Here is a 27,542-nt window from a genome sequence, read left to right as displayed (position 1 = left end):
GACAAATTTTGTGAAATGTTTTGGGTTTTTTTAACAGAAAAAAACTATGATAAATCCCCCACTTTGTGTACCTTTCACGATCTTGCGATTATGTAGGAACATTTATTGATATGATTGGTCAGAAAATAGCGTTGCTACTTTTTGTTTTCAATGGCTTTTTATCTTCTCACCAATTGCAAATTGTAAAACGTTGGAAAGTACCAAACTTTGTATAGAAAGATTCTAATAGGCCGACATCCAACTTGCCTGGTGCACTTCAAGAACATCTCCAGAATCTGCCCTTTTCTTAATGTGAAAACTGAAAACTCTTATCATTACCTTGCGCCAATCTTGTCTTGACTGCTGTAACTCACTACTAATCAGTCTTTCCCCTCGCCAGTCTGTCTTTCTGCCTCCACTTTGTGCCAGTCAATGGAACTCATCCAGTATGTAATGCAATATAAACTTATCACTCTCATCCACAGTGCTGCCCCTCCCCACATCTCCTCCTTCCTCTCTGTCTACCACCCTACCCGTGCTCTCCATGTAATGATCTCAGACCAACATCACACAGACAATCCCGTTAATCAGCAATATCCATAGGTTTAAGTGTGCCCCCAACTCCAGTCCTCGGGGACCACCAGCAGGTCATGTTTTCAGGATATCCTATAGATAGAACACCTGTGGCAATGTCTGAGGCACCGACAATAATTACATCACCTGTGCAACACTGAGGAAATCCTGAAAACATGACCTGCTGGGGGTCCCTGAGGACTGGAGTTGGGGGACACTGCCATAAAAGATATGTCTTTAGGGAAGCCATCACATATCCTAATCTAAGTTTTCTCCATGTACCCCTCTTCTACATCCTCCCTCAGAATCCGACCCCTTCATCCATCGCCATCCCCCGTACTCTATGTACCCACATGCACTTCATCTTTTCATTGACAGATACTGGCGGGTGACTGACTCATGCAGCTATATGTATACACCCTGTATAAAAGAGCTGACTGGACCATTGGACAGAATAATTTACCTCCTGTGTCACCTCTATTTTCTCATAGATTGTGCGTAGAGCCCTCAATTCCATTCATTTACACCCAGTCCTGTTACAAAGCCTGTTAAAAGGTCGGACATTGACTTATAGGGAAGCTGCCTTCCAATAAGTATTATTGCAGAGGCATGGTACCATCTCCCATTCGCATACCAAATTTCGCAGAGGAACATAATAAGACTCCCCATGCATAACTAGGCGGTGTCTACAAGGAGAAACCATAGCCTTCCCAGCCCACATCGTAGGCCTCTCAACCAGAAACCTACTGTAGACTGACGAGGGGCAAAGCCCCACGAACGGTTTGTCTCTATATGGTTATCTCTTCCTTCTGAAGAAACACTCTGGCTTTGGCCTATATTCCCAGTCATGCTATACGTAAGGTCAGTTTAAAGGTCAGATGTTGACTAAGGGACCTCTCACACGGAACGATTATCATTCCAAAAATTGTTCAAACGAGCAAAGATGAAGGACCACCGTTCCATGTAAACGCAGCCAACAATTGAATGGTGAATTGTTGGCTTTTCATTCATCGTTCAATCTATGCAGGCATAAAGATCATCATTGACTCATTCACTTATCATTTGGTTTAAATACCGATGGCTCAGTCATTTTTCTGGTTCCCCTAGGGTGCGTATGCGTGCCAGGTCCGTCTCCTTAAGAGCCAACGTGTGCACTCAACTGCTACTTGCTTGACTGTGCACCACCCGTTCATGAGATCGATTCTTGACATCCTCCCCTGACCCCTTTCATCTACAAGCTGTTTGCATCCACAGGATCACCTTTTGCTCACTACTTTGTGTATATTCTTGTACAAGAAAACCCCACAAGGTTGGCAAGGTTTTTAACCTTTTCCAATCCAATTTGTATTGTGGTTTTCCTAGGGGGCTTACTCTTTTTCTGCTTTTCTACAACTGTGCTATCTGCTGGCTAAAGCCAGTACTGCATGAGGTGACATATTAGATAGGCTCCGACAGCAGAGAGGCTGGCAATATACAGTAAGAGAACCCTGAAGGATGTCTTCCAATATCAGAGCTGTACATCCTTAAATCATAATGTCTTCAGACGTCAGACAGTGGATTGGAATTGAATCCCCTCCGCGGCTAGTCTAGCACCGGTGACCATACCCCATTCAAAGCTGCTCAGATCGCTCTATTTTCCATTTATAACGTTAATTCACACTGAAACTGATGGGTGGAAATCATCTCACTTGATTTCATGCCGCACTCCGGGGTTGAGGGCCTAGTTTCCATACAACGAAGCTCCAGTCGTGAGTGTCTCCAACAAAGTGGCTGTTCAATGTATGCTTTTGTAGGGTACTTTTAGGAATTTTCCTCTTACAGCCCAGCGCTATAAAAGTCTAGTAAAAACCATTCTAACTAATGATAGAGTTATCGACACCGCATATATACTTCATGGTCTCTCAGCTGAAGCCATCTTGGCATGCCACACAAAGCAACCAGGACGAACACTGAAAACTTTCACGAGGTCGAATAATTACTGAGCTGGAGTTGTGCAAACAAATATTTTCACTTGATGTATCCTGAACTTGCTCATGAATAATAATTAAATCCCAGTCCTGAAAGGAAAACAGTTAAACTAATATGTATATAACATTGTGTGTCTAATTTATTGCATATGTTGGCACCGGGAGAATGAGCCAGTATTTGGAGTGGTGCTGTGCGGTGCCCTGGGAGTGTTAATATGGTGGTCTTGGACTAGGTCCATACAATACACTTAGTGTACGGCATATTAGTATTGGAAGCCATGCACTATGTAGGCTTCTCTAACCACATTATATGAGCATGTCGCTCATTACCGCCTTTATTTTCTTATAGAAGTAACTGGTATGTCAGGAATAATTTTGGGGGAGTTTCAGTTTTCGATCACTCTATGGGGTCAACCATATTATGAGTCAACGGAACCTCGAACCACCAACCTGGCCAGGAGATGTTTTGGCACTTTGCAAAAAAGCATCATGGTCCACTACGCTCCTCACAATGAAGCTAATTTTTCCTTAGTCTCTGATCAACTTCTTTTTCTCAGCAGGGGTTTAGGTCCTTCTCAATGACCCCATTTTGCCATAAGGGGAAAAAACTCTCGTAGCATCAACTTCCTGTTGTGTTTTTAGATGGGAGACAATCTGAGTAAGGGTGGTTTTATACCTGGGCTCGGGGTTCCGCTGTCCTGCTCCGTTCGGGGAGGAGGAAAGGGTAATCCCCGAGGATGAACAGTGCCAGACAGACCCCATTGACTCTAATGGGGTCCACCCACTTTCCTCTCTGGCTTTTGAAGGAAGAAGAAGCACTGCATGCAACGCTTTCTTCCAGTATTCTCAACCAGATCTGCAATGTAAATCATGGCATGGAACAGTGCAGCAGCTATAACCTCTAATGAGTCTAAAAGTCTATTTCCGACTACTTCGGATGCCAATGGACAATGTAGCTAAAGTGAAGCACAAAAGGGAGCCAATGCTACAGTAAAGTAAAAATGTTATCAAAAATGTCCCCCCTACAGTACTTCTTTTAACAGCCTCTCCTGCTTTCCTTTGCCTGGTACGTTTTTGCCACGTATCTATGAAGGTAGAATAACCATTTCTTATAGACTGGTTGAATTGGGGATGTAGCGAATGCTCGGCATGGCCAGCCACATCCTTTGAGTGCTGTTGCCATAATTGGCCACTATTAGGATCCTGGCGCCATCTTCCACCTGTAAAGGTAAGCAATAGGGCCCTAATTGTTCCATGATGCTAGGGCAGCGACACGGACAGTGAGATGTACCCTTCCAGTCTTCCCCTGTCTTCTAACCCTTAATGGTGCTTTGTTTGGGCCCAGAGACTGTTATCTGGAAGAAGCTGGACACTTGACACCACCAACTTTATAGTAGACTCTCTATCTCCGACGGTCAGGCTTAGAGTATTCATCCTGTGCGCCAGAGTGGCACCTGATGTACTACAAAACCTGGACTTTCTGAAAGTCTGATGTCCTAAACTAACCATCGCTGGCTTGGACTGAAGGGCCAAAGTGTCCTGTCCTGCATCACCATACAATCCACACTGTAATACTTCATTTCCCCTGTGGTGGCACTATAGGGAAAATAAACAGTCACATTTCATCACAGATTACAGTCGATCACTGGGATTCATAACAGGTGGACATTTTGATGAATTTATAGTTAAGGGACCCATACTGTATAACAAATGGGGATTAACTAAGGTGGAGACCCTTTTCACGGAGGTTGCCTTATGGACAAAGGTTCATTTATGGCTGATAAAGGCACAGTAATGTATTGATTGGTGGTTATAGGATTTATTCTTGTTTTATCTTAAGTACAATGTTAACTTGTTTAGAATAATATGGTAAGATTGGGCTATGATGAGTTCTAGCACCAAAACAAATAAGTAAAGGGGTTTTTCAGGCAGTCGACTGTCAGTGCCGCAATACCTAGGGGCCAATGCAGAAGCCACTTCTCCGACGCCTATGTAGTGGCCGGTGCTTGTAATTACAGGCGCAGCTATCGTTAATTTCAATGTGAGCTGCTCCTACAATTACAAGTGCCAGCCACTACACAGGGGTCGGCGCAGCGGCTTCCGCTCCAACCCTGGTGTAGTCCGGCACTGGCAGCTGGCGCTGCCTGGGAAACCCCTTTAAGTGCTCTTCACTTAATTTATATCCAGTAATGAATGGCTATAGGCTTATACACAAATCCCATATAACATAAGTGTGAAGAAAACAACCACCTGCCTTGGGGATTTTACACTGTGCTGTCAAATATATATATATTCTTAGCACAGCTGCCATATATAACATGTTCCAGCATATTGTCCCATCCAGAATAGAGAGCATTATGTGTAATCCGAGCACAGAGAACAACATTCATAAAACATCTATGTACTACAATGGGAATAGCTGGCATGGCAGTGAGAAGCGGAATACGATTTACCCAAGGCCTGCCAGTCAGTTGCCTCACACTCACATGTTTCTGTCCATCAGTAAGTCCTGAGATCTACAATCCCTGGGATTTTCTAATCCTCCAGTATTAACGGCTACATGGAAATAGATCTGGTTTCTTAATTCATCTGCACTGAAATTGGGGAGATGGTGACAGGGCCACAGTCGGGGGACACTAGGTTCATTATTCTATTGTGATCTTCTGAAAGAGACTGTCACCATCTTTTTGCACCCCTATCTGAGAGCCCATAAGGTAGTGATAGGCACACAGTGATATGTCTGCTGTATGACAGCACATACATGGAGGACTACTTAAAGTAGTCCTGGATATACATGAGCTGTGGGCGGCTCCACCACCTGCCCTCCAACCAATGACTTAAATCTGTCTGCCTATTACTTTGCATAGAGAGAGAGCTGGCAATCATTGGCTGGAGAGCGGGGTGGGTGTGGCCAGCTTGCAGCTCATGATTATGCAGGACTACTTCTGTATCTGGTGGCTACCAATAAAATGCAGGTTTCTCCAAAAGTACTGCACAGAACCACAAAAAAGAGATATCAGTGTACCAGGTGCTCCTGTATGGAGCTCCCAGTGATGGCTGTGTAAACCTGGTGACAGACTCCCTTTAAGCAGAGTGCACACATTTATGAGACACTGGTCCATAATGGCCAATTAAACTTTTTTGTTAGAAGCAAATTAATTAACTTTTTCCTGTTGCTTATATCGCACCAACATATTTCACAGCTCTGTACAAAGACTGTCCTCAATCCCCTTCCCCAATGGGACTGCCAATGTACTTCTCTACACCTTGGTTTCCAAATCCGGGTTCTCAGGAACCAAGGGGGTTCTTTGAGCCCTAATTAGCAGTTCTCGAGAAAACAGCAGCAAGAAGACGTCACTTTTCAGTAGGAAAGTCAAACTCCTTTAAGCCTACTCAAAGCTGCTGTGCTAAGCAGTAAACCTATCTGATCCAAACTATCAAGAAAGTTTTAGCTGCCCCTACACCAAGCTTCTTTGATGCAAGAATGGCATTAGGGGTTCCCCGGGGAGTGGGAATATGTTTTGGGGTTTGTTATAAGTTTGCAAATTAATGATTTGCACACTGGAGCAAACTTCATAGAAGGCAGATTATAGTATGGTTGTGGGTGGAAAGCTATGCAACCTAGAAGTGTTGTCCTTGGTCAGATTCGAGCCCAGGGCCGCAGTGCAGGGCCATAGCGCTACCACTAAGCAACTTTACTACCCAATCTGTCTTGTTTTATCAAAGGTGCCTTAGGTAGCTGATGGTTGACAACTCGGCTATTCCTTCCAATCCCCTATATGCATGCAAGCTTGGGAATAGGTAATGGCCAGATGACAGCCATCTCCCACAGGAACCAAGGATCGGCCATGTTGAAATCCCCCCAAAATATGCAATACATTTGAGTCTTTGCATTGAAAAAGTGAAATCTGAGATAGAATTCCACAGCAAATTCGCAACGTGATAGGCATGGCTTTTACACCAGACGGGGGATTATCATGTAGGACTTCGAATGTTTTTAGATAGGACAAGGGTTTGGTTTTCGGATCGGAAAAGGCTGATGTGGCCTATAAATTCTCTTGAGGACCAGCTTCTAACAGCTACAGTTGTCTTCTGCGCTTCTGTGTGTTTCCCAGGAGATCTTTGTTTTTCCTTCTGTATCATAGTCTTCAAATATGACAGCAAAAATCAATGTAGGGCTCGGCAGCCAAGAAGGAAGCTTCCAGAATCCCCATAGGGGACAAGTAGAGGAGTCTTCAGAAAACAACAGGTGGAGTTTGTAACATTAACTTTCTTCACAAGTTGTTAGAGGTAACATTGAAGTTTGTCCTGCGGCCATATTCTGTAAAACAAAATGTGTCTTTAAGATTGCTACTTCAACAAAGTTAGATGCTTAAAGAGACAGTACCACAGTTTATCATTTGACATCTATATGGTGTATTAGTTCGCTAGACAGAAGTGCAGGGCTTAAAGCAAATCAAGGCAACTTTTCAAGTGACTTTTCAGAATACGTTGCTGTGTGTACACATGAGGAATAATGCTATACATGACCATTTTACTTGCATTTTGCATTTTTTTACCAGTTTTCCCTCTGCGAGGGAAAACACAGCAGTACTGAGCAGTATAGATGTGATTCCGATAGCTGGGGGGCAGTAAATCACTCACTATTACTCCAGCAGACACATCTGTGTAAATCTCTACCTCTGTCTCAGTCGTGCTCCTCATTTCTCCATAGACTTCTATCGGCAGCATCAGTCATCACCCTCCTATGACAGTATTTCATCATCATTTACTAGAGATGGACATCACTTGACAACAGGCAGTGGACAGTACATTAGCAGGAAGTGAGACCCTAGTGGCCAATACACTAGGGACATTTTTCAGCACAAAAATGTTTTTAGGTAAAGTAGTATGCATTTTTGCTACTTTTCACACTGGCTGTCACATTAATGCGAGTTGGTTGAATCAATTAAAGTTCTTAGCGATCATTTAAACGTGTAATCTGTATTGAAAGCCCTTCTTGTCTTGTCACAGAGTGCTGCGTTTTACCTGTCAGGCAGCTTTACTCTTGACCCCCTCTTCTTGTTTCGGGGACATAGCTAAGTTTCAGCATCCACTTCAAGCAGTGAGCCATCACATTGTCACATAGTCATCCAGATCCAGAATGGCCTATGCTGTGTTAAAGACAATTCAGTGCAACACCTCTTACCACGTTATCTGGTATAAGTCAGTACTCCTGGTATAAATTACATAATCTCTAATCTCTCCTACATGTAGCTACAGTGTGGGGGTTATCACCCGAATTTCTCATAGACTCGATGCACAAAATCACCTAGCAATGTACAGTTACATCCCTAGCCCCATATTACTGTATAATAAGTCAATGTGGTCATTAAAAACTCTTAAGTCAATCTTTCAAATGGTTGAAAGATTGACAGTTCTAGCCATCATTTTGCATAAAGTGCTGTGCTATAATGTCCATAAGCACTTTATCAGCTTCATTTGCATGTAAATGAGCCTCATGGAGCTGCTTGCAGAACCCAGCAGATGGTCTGATCTTTGCAATCAGCTCCATTGTCCCAACATGGGCAGTCAGCTGAATACAATGTTATCAGCTGCTCCCATGGAGAACACAGCATGCGGTCTGTGTTATCTCTTCTCCGGCTGAATGATGGATTTTAAGCTCACCTAAAAGTCATCTTTCAGCCAAAGAGTGAAAGATGGAAGCATTTACATACAACAATTATCGCTCAAAAGCCATCATTTGAAGGAATTTTGAGTGATAACCGTTGTGTGTAAATGGGGCTTAAGAAAGCTCAGTGATGATCCCTGCATGGAAGCCGTAACAGCAATTGGTTGTCACTCTGCTTTCATAGAAATAGATATGTGGGAAACATCATCTAAGGCAAAATATTCTATTTACAAACACTGGAAGTTAAAAAAAAAACCAAAACAAACAAAAACAATATTAACCCTTTACAATCCACTGTCTGACGTCTGAAGACATTCTGATTAAAGGCTGCACAGCTCCGATGTCGGAAGACGTCCATCAGGGTATTCTTACTGTATATTACTGGCTGCTCTGTTGTTGGGGGGCCTTGCTAGCATGTCCCATACTGTAGTACTGGCTCTAGCCAGGAGACGGCGACATTGTATAATGGCAGAAAGAGAAAACCCCCTAGGAAACCCTAAATCCAAAATTGGATTGCAAAGGGTTAAATCTAGATCTCCCAATGCCCCGTGACGACTGGCCTCGTAACAGCCGACTGAAAATACATTATAGTGCTTCAACCAGATAGTTTATTTACTCAACACAATCCGGCATAAATGAAAAGGAGTAGAAAATAGCCGATTTCTACAAATTAAATCCAGCATGTGCCCAAAGGGTTAATCACGGAGCTCCAAGTCGTTGGTATGGTTAGTGTTGTGAGCAGTAAAATACTTAGTTGATGAGAAGTTTTCAGCCTGAAGGGCCTTTTGCACATCCAAAGACGTAAATAGGAAAACAAAGGCTGATGCAGAAACGGAGCGCAGCGACTTGGGCGAGCCGGATCCTCATACTTGGGATAGAAAAACCCTTGATCCATCTCGACTAGGCATTTGGATAAAAGAATGCTTCTCTTATCTGCTCTTGGGAAAGTTGTGTGGCAACTAGAAATGAGCGAGCATACTCGGTAAGGCGATATACGAGAGAGAGCATCGCCTTTTTCGAGTACCTGCTGGCTCGTCCCTGAAGATTTGGGGGGGGCCACGGAGGTCGGGGGCGGCGCGGGGGAGTGGGGAGGAGAGTGAGAGAGATCCCTCCCTCTCTCTCTCCCTCCCGATCCCCTCTGCAACCCCCCTGCGGCCCCCGTGAATCATCAGGGACGAACCAGCAGGTATTCTAAAAAGGCGATGCTCTCTTGAGTATATCACCTTACTGAGTATGCTCGCTCATCTCTAGTGGCAACCATTAGGGCTACCGAGCGGAGGATCTGTTATTTTCTGCTGGGTTACACCCCCTTTAGCAGTTGGATTGATGGTTACCCCAGGCTTTCCAAAAACATATTTGCCTTGCCAACTCTAGTAATACTATATTGTAGAAGGACATTCTATCTGAATAATGGCATGTAGCAGCGGCCACCTGGATGCGCTGTTGTTGTGCGGAGCTTTGTGGGTCCATCTGGCACCACAAAGGTTAAGAACACTACACGGCCACCCCCCTCCACTTTCCCAAATCTCGTTTCTCTTCAGAATATACAGAATTTCTGGTGTGATTTATTTGGATTGCATAGAACTAATCCTCTTATTATTGAAAGCAATACATTTCAGAGCGGGATGTTAACCTCTCCTTATTTGGCCTCCCAAATTTCCACAGGGTTTATTATTCAGCGATCGCTCTTTATACTGATGAGAATTTCAAGGTTTTTTTTGTGCTTTTTATTTATTCTTGATTCAACACTTGGGCATTTGTTGGTTGGTACAGCCACAATGACGTGGCAGATCATCGGAGAGGGTCCGCATGCTTACAGGCTCGTTACCCCCATGTGTTACGTTGACGTCAATTGGAGAAATTCCCTTTTTATATTACTGATAGCTTGCGTCTATACATATAATATCACAGTACACCGACTGTAATCTCTCACTCCAGTCCTTGTTCGTAGTCCCATATCAAGGACATTCAAATATTAGAATGTAGAGGGAGTGCAGGAGGAACTTGGAGAAATCTAATGGGAACAGATGCAAAATTCGTTCTTCATCGATGCTGGGATGCCGATGACCGGGGTAGATTGTGAGAACGACTGTAAGCCCCGATGTCCAAGGGCAGGTCGGATTCCATGCAGGGAATCCCACACGGAATCCTGCCCGCTGTCACTGGGCCCTGCTTAACTGTTTTCCCCAGCAGCGGCATTCGCGCGGATCCCTCTACTTCTGGGTTCGCTGTACTGCGCATAGTCCTCACGGCTCGCCAGCAGACATGCTCAGTACAAGTTTTTTTTAAATCTCCTGCTTTCCCGTGTGATCCGTGTCAGCTGTGGGTGTGCCGCGGATCGTATGGCTTCCATTGACTAAAATGGAAGCCGCCCCTGTGGGATCCGCAGAAAAATGGAGCACGCTGCAATTTGTTTTCCGGACCAGAAGGTCCACAAAATAAATCCGCATGCTTACATTAATTTGCGGATACCCATGCTTTCCTATGGGCGTCTTGATTTGCGGATCTCCGGTGCAGGTGCCCTGCCCGTGGACATTGAGCCCAAGTATCTTCTAACCGCACAGACTTACAGGAGCAAGGTTATACTAACAACTACTTTTTCTCCTTTTTTGATTTCTAGAAATTATCGATGACCTGACAAACCTCGTAGAAAACACCGACACGAAGGTCCGCCATCAGACAAGACGTGTGAAGCTAGTGGACCAGAAATCCGGATCATGCGGTAAGTCATCCCAAAGTCTTAGCATGTAGTTACTTTGTGTAAGCCGCTCTTTTGCATTCGCTTTAGGATGAATGCAGACAGCCAGGTCAGATCCCGCTGCAAAAAATTCCCGCAGAGGGATGTGACCCGTGACCCGCAGCTCACCTCCTCCGGTGTCTTCTCTCTGCTCTGCGACGTGCCGGCTGTGCACCAGCCTCGCACAGAAATAGGACATGCCGCGATTCCCATGCAGATTTTCACGTGGTCAAATCATGGCTGTCTGCATAGGATTGCATAAACCAATGCAATCCTATGGCAGCGTGCACGGGCGGAAATTCTGCGGGAAATGTCGCCACGGCATTTCCGCCCATGGGAATTCACCCTTAGAGTAGGGAACGTGTTGTCATAAAATACCCTGTTGTTTAAATCTCGTTTTAGGTTAAACACATGTTAACCCTTTTGCAATCCACTGTCTGACGTCTTCCTACATTCTGATTGAAGCTTGTACAGCTCCAATTTCAGAAGACATCCGGCGGGGTATTCTTACCGTCTATTGCCAACCATTCAGTCTCTGGCGCAGACACACTGGCTTTAGCCAGCAGATGGCACCGTTGTGTAACAGCAAAAAGAGAAAACCTTTTAGGAAACCCTGAATCCAAGATTGGATTGGAAAGGGTTAAACATTTATTTTATTTTCTGTTTCATTATGTATATTTAAGAGAAATAAACCTAAAGATCTGCACTGACCATGTAGCCAAATACTAGTCTGAGACTTCCTGTTCTATAGAGAGACTTTTTCAGCCAGTCATCTCATTATTATCACAGACAGGATTGCAATGAAAGGTGGCACCTCTGTATAGATAGTGCAGAATCCATCATTCACAATAGGTGATGTCACAGCTCACCTCCTCCCCTTCCCTGTACAGGTCACAGAGCATTCCTAAAGCACTCTCCTATAGAGGCCAATGACTCTCCTTTCCTATAGTTACCATATGGAACCTAGGGAAACAGCCAAGTGCTTCAGTCCAGTGCTGTTCCTGTAGTTCTCATTGAGGTGAATAGAAGCTTCAGAAACTGTGTAGCACAGTGCTGTCCTGTTTCCATAGCTCACATTCACTTCAATGAGAAACACTGGAAATACTATGGAAACACTGCTGTGCTGAAGCACTTGGCTGTTTCTGACAAGTAGTCATAGAATGGTAGAGTTGGAAGGACCTCCAGGGTCATCGGGTCCAACCCTCTGCTCAGTGCAGGATCACTAAATCATCCCAGACAGATGTCTGTCTAGCCTCTGTTTGAAGACTTCCATTGAAGGAGAACTCACCATCTCCCCTGGCAACCTGTTCCACTTATTGATCCCCCTCACTTTCTAATATCTAATTTGTGTCTCCTCCCTTTCAGTTTCATCCCATTGCTTCTAGTCTTTCCTTGTGCAGATGAGAATAGGGCTGATCCCTCTGCACTGTGACAGCCCTTCAGATATTTGTAGACCGCTATTAAGTCTCCTCTCAGCCTTCTCTTCTGCAAGCTAAACATTCCCAGATCCTTTAACCGTTCTTCATAGGATATGATTTGCAGACCGCTCACCATCTTGGTACCTCTTCTCCAGTTTGTCTCTGTCTTTTTTAAAGTGGGGTGCCCAGAACTGGACACAGTTTTCCAGATGAGGTCTGACTAAGGAAGAGTAGAGGGGGATAATTACCTTACGTGACCTAGACTCTATGCTTCTCTTAATACATCTCAGAATTGGGTTTGCCTGTTTGGCTGCTGCATCACATTGTTGACTCATGTTCAGTCTATGATCTATTAGTATACCCAAGTCTTTTTCACATGTGCTGCTGCTTAGCCCAATTCCTCCCATTCTGTATGCGCTTTTTTCATTTTTCTTTCCCAGATATAGGACTTTGCATTTCTCCTTGTTAAATACCATTCTGTTAGTCACCACCCACCGTGCAAGCTTTTCTAGATCTTTTTGAATACTCTCTTCCCTAGTGTTAGCTATCCCTCCTAGCTTTGTGTTGTCGGCAAATTTGATCAGTTTCCCATTAATTCCCTCCTCCAGATTATTTATAACAATGTTGAACAACACTGGGCCTTGATACATTCTTCCACTTGGATGTGCAGTCATTTATGACCACTCTTTGAGTGCAATCACTCGGCCAGTTGTGAATCCACCTAACAGTTGCCTTGTCAATCCCATATTTGGTCATTTTTTCAATAAGTGTGGTATTAGATACTTTGTCAAATGCTTTACTAAAGTCAAGATATACTATATCCACTGCATTTCCCTGATCAACCCAGTCAATGATTTTGTCCTAGAAGAAAATTAGATTACTCTGGCATAACTTGGGTTATTACTGCATTCTCATCCAAGTACTTGTATACACGCTGTTTAATAATGTATTCAAAGTTCTTTCCCGGTGGTCAGAAAGAGAGGGAAATTGCCATCACTGTCATGATAAGTCAAGATGACAATACAGCACCCCTTTAAGTATTCAGCTTCTCTAGCAGCTAGGACTTTTTGATGTAGTTTTAGCTGTGGGGGCAGGGCTATCTTCCCAGGCTCAGCCCCCTGCACCCCCACAGCTCTCAGATCTGCAGTCAGTGTGTACACAGTCTCTGCCTCTCCTGATGGTATATTTACCTAACCGGCTATATGAAGTCATCTTTATGTTGTGGGCTTTATATCTGTCTCCATTTTGCTGTGGGCAAAGCAGTATAATTCTTACTGGATTGATCTTCATTAGCTGCTTTATTAGAGCTTGTGTGTTTGCATGGTCCCAGCATATATAGCGATCTCTAGCACTTTCTATATGTTCTCTGTAAACGCTGTGACCATTCAAGCACATAAGATCTCGTAAAGCTGCTAATAAAGATCAATTCAGTAAGCCCATTTAGACACAACGATTATCACTCAGAATTCCATCTTTTGAGTGAAAATCGCTGAGTCTAAAAATGAGTCTAAAAATGTGCTGATCGTGAACTATTCGTTCATCACTGACTTCAAGCCAGCTTGAAGTCAGCGATGTGTCTTATCGGGACCGCACACTGAGTTCTCAGTCTCGCGTGAGAACAACGCAGCTGAATGCAGATAACAGACCCCCAGCTGTTATCTGCATTCAGCGAAAGGCTTCATTTGCACGCTAATAAACTCTTAGGTGGCTGAGTAGCTTCTTAAGAGTTTATGCAAAATGCTCTCTCAAAACTGTCACTCAAACTGATGTTTGAGCAAACTTTGAGCGATCATCGTTGCGTCTAAATGGGCCTTAATACTGCTTTGCTCACAGCAAATTAGAGATGCATATAACGCCTACAACATAAAGATAAGTGCACATATCAGATTAGATACACAATGGCGGCCTACCGGGAATCTGCCCGGCCGATCTAATTTACTTATATTTTTTCATTGTAGATTTTTTATTTTTTTTCTGATCATGATTATGGCGCTGCGCATCCTACCTGAGCTGCTGCTCTGCTCTATTAACAACCGTACACATATATGCTTTACACCCGCCACACGGCCCATAGGAAACTGGTGTCTGGAAACGTCACCTCTATGGGAGAGTGTTGTGGCCACGCAATGTGACCTGTAAGGAGGTAATTGTGGATCCTATGTTATCTGCTTCCAGTTTTATCATAGCGGTGTTACCTTTCATTGTAACCATGCCCTCCTATGATAACGAGGTGACTGTTGGGAAGTTTTCTCTAGAGAATAGGAGGTGTCCGATTCTTATGGTTCTCAGTGGCTAGGGTGAAAACTGCAAGATATCAGGGTATGTTTTATTATATACGGTGAAATATTAAACACAAAAAATGTGAAAATATGTTTAACATACAAACTGTCTGATGACTCTTTTCCTTTAAGGAACACTTTGATTCTTTCATCTCTCTGAATATATTGTGGCTGCAACTTCCATTTTTTTTTTTCGCCATTAAAAGTAGGGGAAAAAAAGTTTTGAAGTCTTTTCTCAATATATAACATGAAAGTGGGATAAAACGCAGGCAAAGATATTAGGTGCCTGCTTAGACATGAAATTTGACTATACTATATTTCACTAGAACTAATTCATAAGTTGAGCGTCTATATGAAAGGGTTTGGAAAATCACAAGCAGGTCCCATTCCAAAGAAAAATTTGATTACTTCCAGATTTTACAGAGATACCTTGTTCGAAGCTTTCAGGAATGATGTTGGTTGGAAACTTTATCAAACTCGTTATAAAGTTTTTCTAAGTTTCTTCTTGTTACTGATACACAGCATTTAAGAACCAGAGCCTACAAGCAAAACACATGGACCATTAATTAGTAAAAGTAGTGGGAAGCCAGTGCCATTCTGCAAAGTCCAACCAGTGATTCTACAGTGTAGGTCCTGTACTGTGTAGCTTCAATACCCCTTAACCCTTTGCAATCCAATTTTGGATTCAGGGTTTCCTAGGGGGTTTTCTCTTTCTGCCATTATACAATGGCGCCACCTGCTGGCTAGAGCCAGTACTGTGGTATTGGACATGCTAAAGAGGCCCCCAACAACAGAGTGGCCAGTACTATACAGTAAGGATACCCTGCTGGACGTCTTCCTACATTGGAAACAGTACAGCCTTCAATCAGAATGTCTTTAGACGTCAGACAGTGGATTGGACAGGGTTCATTCTTGTTGAATGCACTTCTGCGCTCACCGCCCCAACGAGCTGAAGATGTATTATGTTAGGCAGCACTACCCGCTTTTCACACGGGAAAGTCATTTAGATTATTGTAAACTCTTTTTGAAGATGTCACCTCCTAGAAGGCAAGTCACCATCAAGCTCTCTGCAGAAATTAAACCGGCGGGCTATTCAAAGGCTGTGTTCACACGGTAGACTCCACCGTGGAATTTCCAGCTCGGATTCCAATGCCTGCAAATCCATGGCAGAAATCTGCGGTTATTCTGCAACTGTTTTTGCTGTGGATCTGCATGAGGATATAACCCTGACAATGGACAAAATCCACATGCAGAATTTATTTTGATGCGTTTTCACGTAAAGAAGTGACAAGTGAGCGGGGGGGGGGGGGGGTTGGACCAGATGACCCTGGAGGTCCCTTCGAACTCTTCCATTCTAGGATTCTACGACATGTAGCTTTTTGACGGTGACCTGCTTGGAAACACAGGAGACTAACGAACATGGATTTAAGCCATTGATTGGGCGAAATTCAGGTTCGGATCCATGGCAGAATCGCTGTGGACTACTATAGGTGGAATCCCAATTTCAACTCTGAAGTCTGCAGAATTGTGAACCTTCTACTGCTATATCGTGGTCAGATAGACAAAGTGTTTACTCTTAAGGACCACATTTACATTTTGAAGTGATAAAAGATCCGTAAAGTGCACCGTAGGATGTAATCCGATAGACGCAGTATGAGGGGGTGGAGGGTGTATACAACACATTCACCTATTATGGATGTGCAAACTAAGTAACACACCAGTGTGGACTTTCAAGTGGTGGATTGTACGTCTGTCTGAGGCAAGGCCATTGAATCGGGACTTGAAGAACTCCTAACATGCAAATGAAAGGGGTTGTCTAGGAATGCCATAAAATGGCTACTATCCATGCAGACTGTAGAAAACTTAGGCTCCGCTCCAACTGTCTATACAAATCTTTGTAACATATCGCTATCCAATGTAATTATAAGGAAAAGGAGGGCAAGAATTTTGCATACAGATGGGTCCAAAGACAAAAATAGTAAATGAATCCACTGGAAAGTGGAGAGCAGCAAAACCCCAAATGGACACCAGATACTCAAATGTTAGTGATCCAGGAGACAAAGAATCCAACCCCCCAGTGTGAACCAAAGAGTAAAAAAAGTTACAGAAGTATTTGCTACTTTAACAAATGTAAGGTAGAAAGGGCGATTCAGATAGGGGTCTCCAAGAATGGAGACTCCTCACACAGAGGCGTAACTTGAAGCTCCTGGGCCCCGATGCAAAACTTGTAACAAGGCCCCCAACTATAATGCTTTATTCATAGTACTGGGTTTCCTATATGGAGAAGAAAAGCCTTATGGGCCCCCTAAGGCTCCTGGGCCCGGGTGCAACTGCATCCCCTGCATCCTCTATAGTTACGCCCCTGCCCTCACAGGAACATTGACCACTGGAATTAATGATGGGCAATCCAACCGATGTGCCTGTAGTCCAGGAGTAAACAGGAACTAGAGTCCTTCATTATCTCATTGAGGATTTTTTAATTAATTAAATAATAAATAGGACAAAAAGTGCAGCAAACATACAAACAAAAAGCCAAAAGGACAATGATGAAGTCAACATACGACACCTTTTGGGCGCACATGGGCACCTTCTTCAAGCATGCTTAAAGAAGACGCCCATGTGCGCTGAAACGTGTTGCAAGATGGGAGACCCCCATCTGAGTAAGTGGCCCTTACTACCCAATGTAGTGTTAGGCTCTGCCCACAATGCCACCCCCTTCGACTTCCGGTGTGCACGTGCATTCTCCCATCCTAGGATGGGTTCCTACATTCTGCAGCCACTTTGTGGCATTCCTGTACAGCCCCTTTAAAGTTTCTGTGAATAGCCGTGTTGTGAAGAGCAGGAGTGTAGTTCATAAAGTTTATCTTGTCCAAATAAACTTTTGTGAACTAGACTCTTGAACTTGGCAGTGCTTCTGCTCATAGTGACCTTAATTTGCATGTTATTGGTTATGCCTATCACGTCAGTCGGGTAGCACGAATCCTTCACCATTTATACATTGGCAATGGTTACATTGAAGATACTTGTTTACCTACAGGCATGACTAGCACATTCTTAGGTCATCAAACCCTAAATGTAGAGTTCTGAACAGACCCTGAGTAACATTGAGCCATTTCAAGAAATTCTCTGGGGCCAAACCACCGATCCCCATTGAGACTTGACATTTATCACTACAAGCCTGTTTGAATGGAATTTCACGGGAGATGAGATACACTTGGACCACCCTAACAGGTTTTGAACCGTCCCCCGATCTCCCTGTGAAGTAGACATCTCTCTTACATCATTTGCCAATGAATCTGACATATAGGCTTTTTTTTCTCTTCTCAAAAACAGATGGGTATATTTAGTTTAAAGTGATTTATTGATTTCACGCGGACAACCTTTTTTTTTCCGTTAATCGTTCTCACCCTGATTTTACACACTTTGTTTCACATGGATGAGTTCTTTTGTCAGCTGAACACACCAAGGGCAAGCGTTGAGGAATCTTAAAGCCAAGTAGTACGTGTTCCCGCTGGTCACTAGAGGATTACTGAGGAAAGACCCTCCGTTTCAAGAAAGGGAGAGAGTCCTACTCCTTACAACCCCAGAGTGGACAGAATGACAGAAGGCTAAGTGGATTAAGGCACCAATTTGTTAAGTTTCTTTTGATTCGAGAGAGATCAAGGTCACTTATCCCAGTTGGAGATCAAGTTCAGAGAACGAGGGTGGTGGCTTCTAAATGCCAAGACAAACCAAGCATTCCATAGTGGCATTGTTATTGCCCTGCCTGGGTGGCCCCTGGCTTGGAGACATTAGGATTCAAAAGGCTAACAATATGTTTCTGAGGGAACCACTGGAAACTGGCCCGAAATAGATGGCTAACGGGAGACAAGCCAGCCAGGGAAGCATAACCAAAGAGGTCAGGAAGTTCTCCTTAAGCCTAGTTTGATCACAGGAACTTCAAGCTCCTATATTTTTTTTCTTTAATTCCACAGTTAAGACGCCTAAGCGGTTTTCATGGACGACTTAGCTGAAGACTTTTTTTTTTTGTCTTTGTTACCCTTAAACATTGGGTAATCAATGGAGAAGTCTTTCTTCAGCCGCTGACTTGTTTGTATGCTCAAGAATGTTTTGAGAAGGTCACTGAAAGTTACTAATTTGTTAAAATATGCAAGATACAGTATTGACCATGTAAAACCCCAACAGGGAGGGAGTTGGAGAATGATTGGAAGCACAGTTGATGTTTTCTGCATGTTGTCCGGTTGCTTTCACATCTGCATTCAGGGGTTCCGTTTTCTTGCTTCGTTCGGAGAGCAGGAAAGGGGAATCCCCTGGCCAAATGGGTCCATTCTATGATGGAATCAAACAGACCCCACAGCCTATAATGGGGTCCTTTCGGTTTTCGCTCAGTTGCCCGCTATTTTCAAGCGGCACTTTTTCTTCCGGTATTTTGTGCCGGATCTATAAAAGAATCCCCCACCGGACGTTCCAACGCAGTTGTGAAGCCCGCCTTAGAGAAACATCCTTGGCCCATCACTGTATTTCTTTCTATGATGTTTATAGCGGATATAAAATGAACTATGGGGGGATCATGGTAGCTAAGTGGTTAGTATTGTTGCCTTGCAGCGCTGGGGTCCTGGGTTCAAATCCCACCAAGGACAACATCTGCATGGAGTTTGTTCTCCCTGTGTTTGCATGGCTTTCCTCCAGGTAATCTGGTTTCCTCACAAACTCCAAAAACAAGTATATAGGTGAATGGGGGCAGAACCCAATGTCAAGTGACATTATATCGTAATAGCTTTTGTTCTAAAATATTTCTTACAGGGAAACCTTGTTTTCGGTTATGTTAAAGGGTCATTAAAGGGCTTGTCTGGGAAATGAATAAAAGGGCCACCATCGGTAGAATCCTTATAGTGGAATTAGCCGGTCTACAAAGAAAACTTGGCTGCAAAGTTAAAATGGCCTGTGCTCACTATTGTATACGATAATGCATTTCAGTTAAAAGTACTGCAATGCATTATCATGACTCTTCTGGTTCAAGTCCCCTACTGAGACGATACAAATTTTTTTTTTTTTGGCATTTTTAACAAAAGAAACCCTTTTTGCACACTTTCAACAAAAACAAAACAAAAAACAATTGGTATTATCGCATCTGTAACGACCTTTACAATAAGGGCTCCTGTCCACGGACAATAGTGCATTGCGTTACTCGCAGTGATAATCCGGCCCGAGTAACACAGTGCACGCTTTCCATAGCTGTCAGTTCTCTTCCCATCCTCCCCGGCGGCGAAATATCGCTAGTGATATTCCGCCTCACCCGTGGTTAGGGGGCGTTAGTTGAACACACTGCAAAAACAGCAAAAACGTTTAAAAAAAACAGAGCCAGGATGCTTATTTTATTAATTTACCCACCCAATAAATGCAATAAAAATGATTTAAAAAGCCACATGTACCCCAGTATGGTACTAATAAAAACTACAGCTTGTCGCACAAAAGAACAACCGTTGTTGAGCGCTGTTGGTGGGAAAAAAAAAAACAATAGGACTTGAAATGCAGTAATGCAAAAAAATGAAAATTTCCAAGAAAATGGGTTTTTATTGTGTAAAAATGGCAAAACCTAGAAAAAAAACATAATTTTGGTATCTTCCTAATCGTACAGCCCACAGAAAAAAACTGCCATTTATGCTGCATTATTAATACTGTAAAACAAAATGACAATGGAAGAACTGATGTGTTTTATCTCCCTGCTCACTAAAAAATGTATAAAAATATTACAATAATTTACGTATACCAATAAAAACTACAATTCTTCACCCTAAAAACAAGCCCTCATCCGAACATGTCGATAGAAAAATCCCCCCCAAAATCATCACATCCTTATGGCCAAAATAGGCCGTGTCCTTAAAGGGTTAAGAAAAGAGATGAGCGAGCACGCTCGTTTAAGGCTGATACTCTCCGCCTTAGTTAAGGACTATTTGCTGGCTTATTGGGCGGGTTGATTTGGACGTCATCCTTGCAGTGAGGTGGAAAATGTACAATAACTCTGTGACATAAGGTAAACTACTGCAGACTTTAACGTTTGTTCCGCAAGTAACTTTCCGCATAAAAAAATGTCTACATTACATGCAGATCTACCGCTTCCTAAAGGATTGTTCTGCACACCAATGATGCCTGATCACTCAGCGCCTCACGCTATTCACATAGCCCATTGCATTATTTTGATTCCCGGGATACTCAAATAATATAGGCTCACTACGATTACAGTGTTGTGTGCCGTACCAGTAATCAAACTACTAACGACCATCTGTCCACCCGTGAGTGTGTGAGTTACATACTCCACCTCTGATCACATGATAATAACGTCATCAAAGGCCCTTCATCCCGAGTGAGTTACGTGCTCCGCCCCTAATCACATGATGGGGACGTCATCACAGGTCTTGTAGGCACACAACTGCTGTCCAGCTCAGCAACTGAGGCCGCAGGGAGTGTGTAGGGGATGTAATTCTAATGAAAACCTACAGCAGCCGTGTGCTTAAAGGAACCGTGTTGATGTCAGCGTCATGTGATCAGTCATCTGTGTGGGAGCAGTTCGGGGGCACATGACCAGGGGGTGTTTAGTGTGTGCAGGACTCTGCTCTGCTGCTTTTGATCCCTGTTGTATGAAGAATGTATGTAGCAGAGCTGTATGTGATATACATGTAGCAGAGCTGTATGGGATATACATGTAGCAGAGCTTTGTGTGTGTGACGTGCATGTAGCAGAGCTGTGTGTGATATACATGTAGCAGAGCTGTGTGTGATATACATGTAGCAGAGCTGTGTGTGTGACATGCATGTAGCAGAGCTGTGTGGTGCATTGCGCCATCAGAAGCACTGGTACTAATTATAATACGATAATTATTAGGAAATTATATAGTACCAGTGTTTCTGGTGGCGCAATGCACCACACAGCTCTTACTAGTCAGATTTATAATAGTCCCATCAACTTTACTGCTACTGTATTGCATTTTGGGTTTTCTGTGCACAAATCGCCATGAACCCCCCTCCCCCAGCAAATCTGTCCCGTGTGCAGATGGAAGGTGGAGAGATAATGATGCGTGCCTGGTAACATCTGTGTAACTTCTGTCTAACTCCTAATGACTCGTTGTAAGTGGCACAAAGTTTGCTTTTTGTTAAATAATACAATATCTTGCCTAAAAAGTGACTTCATGATATTAAGCCTTTTCTGGCGGGGCTAGCGGTAGGACACTGGGGTATGAGGAGTGTACAGAACACATCACATAATCCAGGTTCTGTGCATAGCCAGAAGCTTGCAGCATTAGCACCTCATTTTAGGATATCTTGACCAATCCACTCTAAGTAACAGACGAGAGATGTAAGTGCCGTGATGATGTAGCAGTTTGAAAACACTTGAATCTTGTTATTTCCTGCTCGGAGTAGTGCTAAGTCACAAGTACAAGCCATTTCGAGAAAGCGTGTTGTTCAAGAAGCCCTCCAGCAAATTTTTTTGGCCTATGTAGTGCAGCACCGTCTGTTATTAAAGAGTAATGCCGAGGCTCTTGCGTATGCGTTGTATATCACTGTATTGTTGATGTGCCATTTATGGGTTGTCTGCCATCTCGGCCCCTTCTACCACTGTGATTGGCTTATCCTAATGCAGTCTCACTTATAGCTCTTGCAAGCTACATTTACCATTATGCTTCTGGGTCTTTAGAGGTAGAGGGGGTAGTCTTACCACGATGCATTTGTCCGCTAGCTCATATCTAAGGGCAGCAGTGGCAGATCTCATGACATTGAACTGTCCTTCAACAATACAACTCCCCTAACTCTACACTGCACAGTCTCTGGTGTACTCCCATTGTGATGCAGCTTCACACTGCTCTGCCTTGCCTCCTTGTAAGAGGGTTAGCAACGCTATCTTTTCTCCTTAGGGAGAGCGAGAAGACTTATAAGGCAATTCATGCTCCTCTGGGTAATATGCAAATAAGGGAGATGTAACAATACCTCTGCAGCACCACCTATTGGAAGACAGCATTCTTGGCCTTTAAGTCTCCTCCCTCACTCACCTTCTAGCTGCTCTCCCTAAGGAGAAAAGATGGCGTTCCTGACCTACGTCACAGGCCTCTCGCTAGCCAAGCTGAAAATCTACTCCACACTGATGAGGGGCAATCACCCCAAAACAGCTGGGTATGGATTCTGGCTTGGCTTTCAATTCCCAGTCACTGTTACAAGGCTTGTATAGAGAGTCTAACATTGACTTACAGGAATGCCGCCTTCCAATAGGTGGCGCTGCAGAGGTATTGTTCCATCTCCCTTATTTCCTTGTAAGAGCTAATAGGGAGAAACCGATCAATAAACTAAGCAGGCAGAGCGATGTGCGGCTGCCTCTTATAGGATATGTAGCATGTGGGCTCTGTTCAGATCTGCGGCGGAGGAGGCTGAGCTTCAAAATTTTGCAGTAATGAGAGCTCTCATGGTTCTGATGCTTTATGGGTGCGATAAACCACTTTATTGACATTTTTTTAACTACTTATGTTAAGAGTAAGGTTTAGCTTCCTTATTAACCCATTGGTGACCACCTATATATCTTTTTACAGTAGCCATGACAGCTGTCCTTTGTAACAGCTCCAAATGCAGTTGGCTCTAATCCTGGTCGTGTAACCCCTTATATGCTGTCAGTAGTGACCACAGCATCTAAGAGGTTGACAGAAGGAAGAGGCTTCCTCTGTCACTCATTGGCCCCCTCAGTGGGCTGCTATGGCACTTGGACATCTAACAGGGGCCTCCGGGTCTGGCATGTACGTTGGCCTATTAGGCCCAGAGGCAAGGTCTAATAAACTGCTGTAATATTATAGTGTATTGTAGGAACAATCTTTTGAGGGATAAAAGTAATAAGTACAAAAGTTTAATGAAAATTAGAAATAGAAAAAAAAGCATGTTTAGTACACTGAAGTGTAAATTTGTTGACCTAGAGAACGACGTTCTCATGTTATCCGTTCACTCGGTGGACGCCGTAAAAATAAAAAACCTAATAAATAATAGCAGAATTTTTTTTTTCCAAACTGTTCCCTCCAAAAAAAATTGCTAAAAGTTATACAATATGTACACCAAAAGAACGCATTGACAAAATACCACTAGTCCAAAAAGGGGCGTCCTCATATAGATCTGTAACAGAAAAATAGAACATTTATGGCTTTTGGAATGCAACAGTAAAAAGAAACAGAATAGTTGATTCGTCATTAGGGTGTAAAAGGCACTGGGCACTAAAGGGTTAACTAGCAGCTTTTACAATAAACTATGGACCTGGAAGGTGATGAATCCTCTTTACAGCTTGGGTCTGGAGATAATGTTGAGTCACCTGGCTAACTGTTTTCCTTATCTTGTACTGTTCTTGAGATGATTCGATGCCGCGGGGCGGCGCAGGAACACTCGACAGACATCCAAACAACTCTGACTCCTGTGTGTTTACACGATACTTGTTGAGTGAATGGAGGTAGAGTAGATCAGAGATCTCTTCTGCCAAGCTGCCTCCATTCACTGTGAACAGGCAGTCATTGAAAGCTGAAGGACTGCCTGTTCACACTGTACAGGATGTTACTCGTTAGGACTGCCTGTTCACACTGTACAGGATGTTGCTCGTTAGGACTGCCTGTTCACACTGTACAGGATGTCGCTCGTTAGGACTGCCTGTTCACACTGTACAGGATGTCGCTCGTTAGGACTGCCTGTTCACACTGTACAGGATGTTGCTCGTTAGGACTGCCTGTTCACACTGTACAGGATGTCGCTCGTTAGGACTGCCTGTTCACACTGTACAGGCTGTCGCTCGTTAGGACTGCCTGTTCACACTGGACAGGCTGTCGCTCGTTAGGACTGCCTGTTCACACTGGACAGGCTGTCGCTCATTAGGACTGCCTGTTCACACTGGTCAGGCTGTCGCTCGTTAGGACTGCCTGTTCACACTGGTCAGGCTGTCGCTCGTTAGGACTGCCTGTTCACACTGGACAGGCTGTCGCTCGTTAGGACTGCCTGTTCACACTGGTCAGGCTGTCGCTCGTTAGGACTGCCTGTTCACACTGGACAGGCTGTCGCTCGTTAGGACTGCCTGTTCACACTGGACAGGCTGTCTCTCGTTAGGACTGCCTGTTCACACTGGACAGGCTGTCGCTCGTTAGGACTGCTTGTTCACACTGGACAGGCTGTCGCTCGTTAGGACTGCCTGTTCACACTGGACAGGCTGTCTCTCGTTAGGACTGCCTGTTCACACTGGACAGGCTGTCGCTCGTTAGGACTGCCTGTTCACACTGGACAGGCTGTCGCTCGTTAGGACTGCCTGTTCACACTGGACAGGATGTCGCTCGTTAGTTGTTTTCTGAAACAAAACAACCAGCAACTACTGAGCCATTTTTTTTGTATGTTGTCGGATCCTGCGTATACATGCGACTACTATTGCGGAAAATTGCTTGTTTGAGCTTTTTTTTGGCCAATAGGTAGCCCGTGTAAAGCTGCCCTTTTGCTCTAGTTACATCCAAAGCTGCCCTGAAGATAGTAGCTATGCACTCACTGAGAATGTGAGCTAATGTGAAGCAAGTTCAAGCGCAGTGTGGAGATTGGTCTTCGGGAGCCTCTTGTGTAACACACATGAAGAATGGGCCACATCTGTGTGAGATGCATCATCACACGGCGTTCATTTGTTGAGGCGACTCTACAAGACCCCAAGCTGCTTTGGCAGAACCTAGGGCGTCTTATGGTCTCTCAGTGACCCAACACTTTATCTCCTGGTAGATTTCCCCATAGAATATAACTCGCTTTTCACGAAAGTATGACTTACAGAAAGAGGGTTAGGCCTAATGCACACGGGTAGATTTGCATTGCGGAATCTGAAATGGGGGCATCCGCCTCCGGATTCCGCAGCCAATACTGCCCATAACATGCTATTGAAATTGCTTTTTCCACTACATGAGCAGAAACCAATTGCAGCTTTCCTGGCCATTGTGGTAACTAGCAAAAGTACTAATCACTGTATTTACCTAAAATGAAATGTTTGTGCTGAGACTCCCTTTCAAGTCCAGTCACTAGACCAGGGGTCCCCAACTCAAGTCCTCAGGGACCACCCAGCGGTCATGTTTTCAGGATATCCTATGGTAAGAACATCTGTGGTAATGTCTGAGGCACTGGCAATAATTACATCACCTGTGCAACACTGAGGAAATCCTGAAAACATGACCTGTTGGCGGTCCCTGAGGACTGCAGTTGAGGAACACTGCACTAGAGGGTCTCCCTTCCTCCTAATTCGCCGTCCACTGTCTGTTGTTAAGTTATCACTTGTAATTGAGATAACAAGATAGAGAACAGGGGGAGGGATGATGCCGCTACTTGTACAAGTCGATAAAAGGTGAAGAGACTCACACAGACTGATGAGGAGTTATTTATCGTTATTTATTCACATCTCCACTGCTCAGTACTTCTCTAGGGTCTCCCCTGAGGACATTATATCTCTGTGTGTTACAGACTGTTAGGGAAAAGAATCTGCAAGAATTTTCTTTGCAGAGAACACATCATAATATAAGGTTCCTCTTACCAGTTCAGAGAGCTGAAAATTAGAGATACAGCCTGCAGAGGGGGGAAATATTGGCAAATGCAGCGCAAAAGCCACAGAATGGCCAGATATATTGTATTCCTCGTGTACACACAGTAGTGTATTCTGAAGGCTGGGTACTCTTTAAGGTACTCATTACAGCTGAATAGCAATTAACCTTCAAGAGGTTATACCTGCAAAGATGTTTATGCCTTAGACCAGTTCCACACGGGCGATTTTCTTGCCCGTGTGAAACCACCCTGAGTCGTGGCGTTGGGAATAAATGTCTGATCACTGGGATTCCCAGGTATCCTGAGAGCGACACCCCCCTAATGCTTCATTGAATGGAGTGGCATTGTGCATGCTGGACTCCGGCTCCATTCACTTTTTTAAGGGCTCCTGCACACTTGCGTTTTTCTTGCGCATTTTTTTCACGCGATATCCCTGCGTTTTTCTCACGCGATTGTCAATGGGACTTTATAATGTTAAAAACTCATCGAACAAAAATCGCAAAGCACCAACTTGTGATGCGTTTTTAACATTCGAAAGATTCATTGACAATCGTGTGAAAAAAAACGCAAGTGTTCCGGAGCCCTGAGACTGATGCACTATTATTAATTATGGTAAAAGGGTTTTCATAAAACTTTTATTCATCATTAAAAAGAAAAAAGGAGGTAATAAAAGTTTTTTAAACTGATTTTTACATTATTTTTTTTTTGCTTCCATGGGGGGACAAGAACTTGCCATGGTTTGATCACTTCTGCAGTATGATGTAATGCCATAGTCACATTATACTGTGATCTGACAGGCCATCTTTCAAGCCACTCCACAGGTATAGCTTGACAGGCAACCCTGGGGCTTTCAGAAAGCCCCTGGCTGCCGTGGCAATCAAATGCCCCCCAACACCTGTGATCTCATCTCGGGGGCTTTTCGGGACCTCCGAACATCGATTGGGGCATTTAAATGCCACTGTCAGAATTGACAGCAGCATTTCAAGGGTTAACAGCTTCAATCAGCAACGGTGCTGATCGGAGCTGTTGCTGGCGGGTGTTAGCTGTAACAGCCGGCACCACTTCATATAACTGGTACGAACACCCCTTCATCAGTGTGGGCGGCTCTATAAAGTTACACAAAGTTCATCTACTACAAACACAAAGTCTTTGAGGATCGCAGCAAGCTGTCTTATAAAGGTGGTTATATGGATATTAGATGAAGGCTTCAGCAGAGCCCGATGCTCCTCCAGCAGATGGCAGGGAGGATACGGAGCGTTCCGTCGGAGTTCAAACATCTGGTCCTTTTGTTCTCCCCTCTACATTGAGAACACATGTACGCTCAGCGAGCCGAGTGCGCACGTGCCTGTCA

The 27,542-nt window shown here is 44.0% G+C and overlaps 1 protein-coding gene across 1 annotated transcript in view; it reads left to right on the top strand.

Moving 5' to 3' along the window:
• Window positions 1-27,542, top strand: part of STX8 (syntaxin 8) — a 202,855-nt gene that overhangs the window by 131,799 nt on the left and 43,514 nt on the right. Inside the window, exon 7 of the mRNA XM_066586661.1 lies at window positions 10,811-10,912. Coding sequence (XP_066442758.1) covers window positions 10,811-10,912 — 102 coding nt within the window. The remainder of the gene's footprint in view (window positions 1-10,810; window positions 10,913-27,542) is intronic.

This window comes from Eleutherodactylus coqui, chromosome 13 (assembly GCF_035609145.1).
Source record: "Eleutherodactylus coqui strain aEleCoq1 chromosome 13, aEleCoq1.hap1, whole genome shotgun sequence".
Taxonomy (NCBI): Eukaryota; Metazoa; Chordata; class Amphibia; order Anura; family Eleutherodactylidae; genus Eleutherodactylus; species Eleutherodactylus coqui.
Note: the sequence above shows the minus strand (reverse complement) of the source record. Positions and strands in the feature narration are given on the sequence as shown.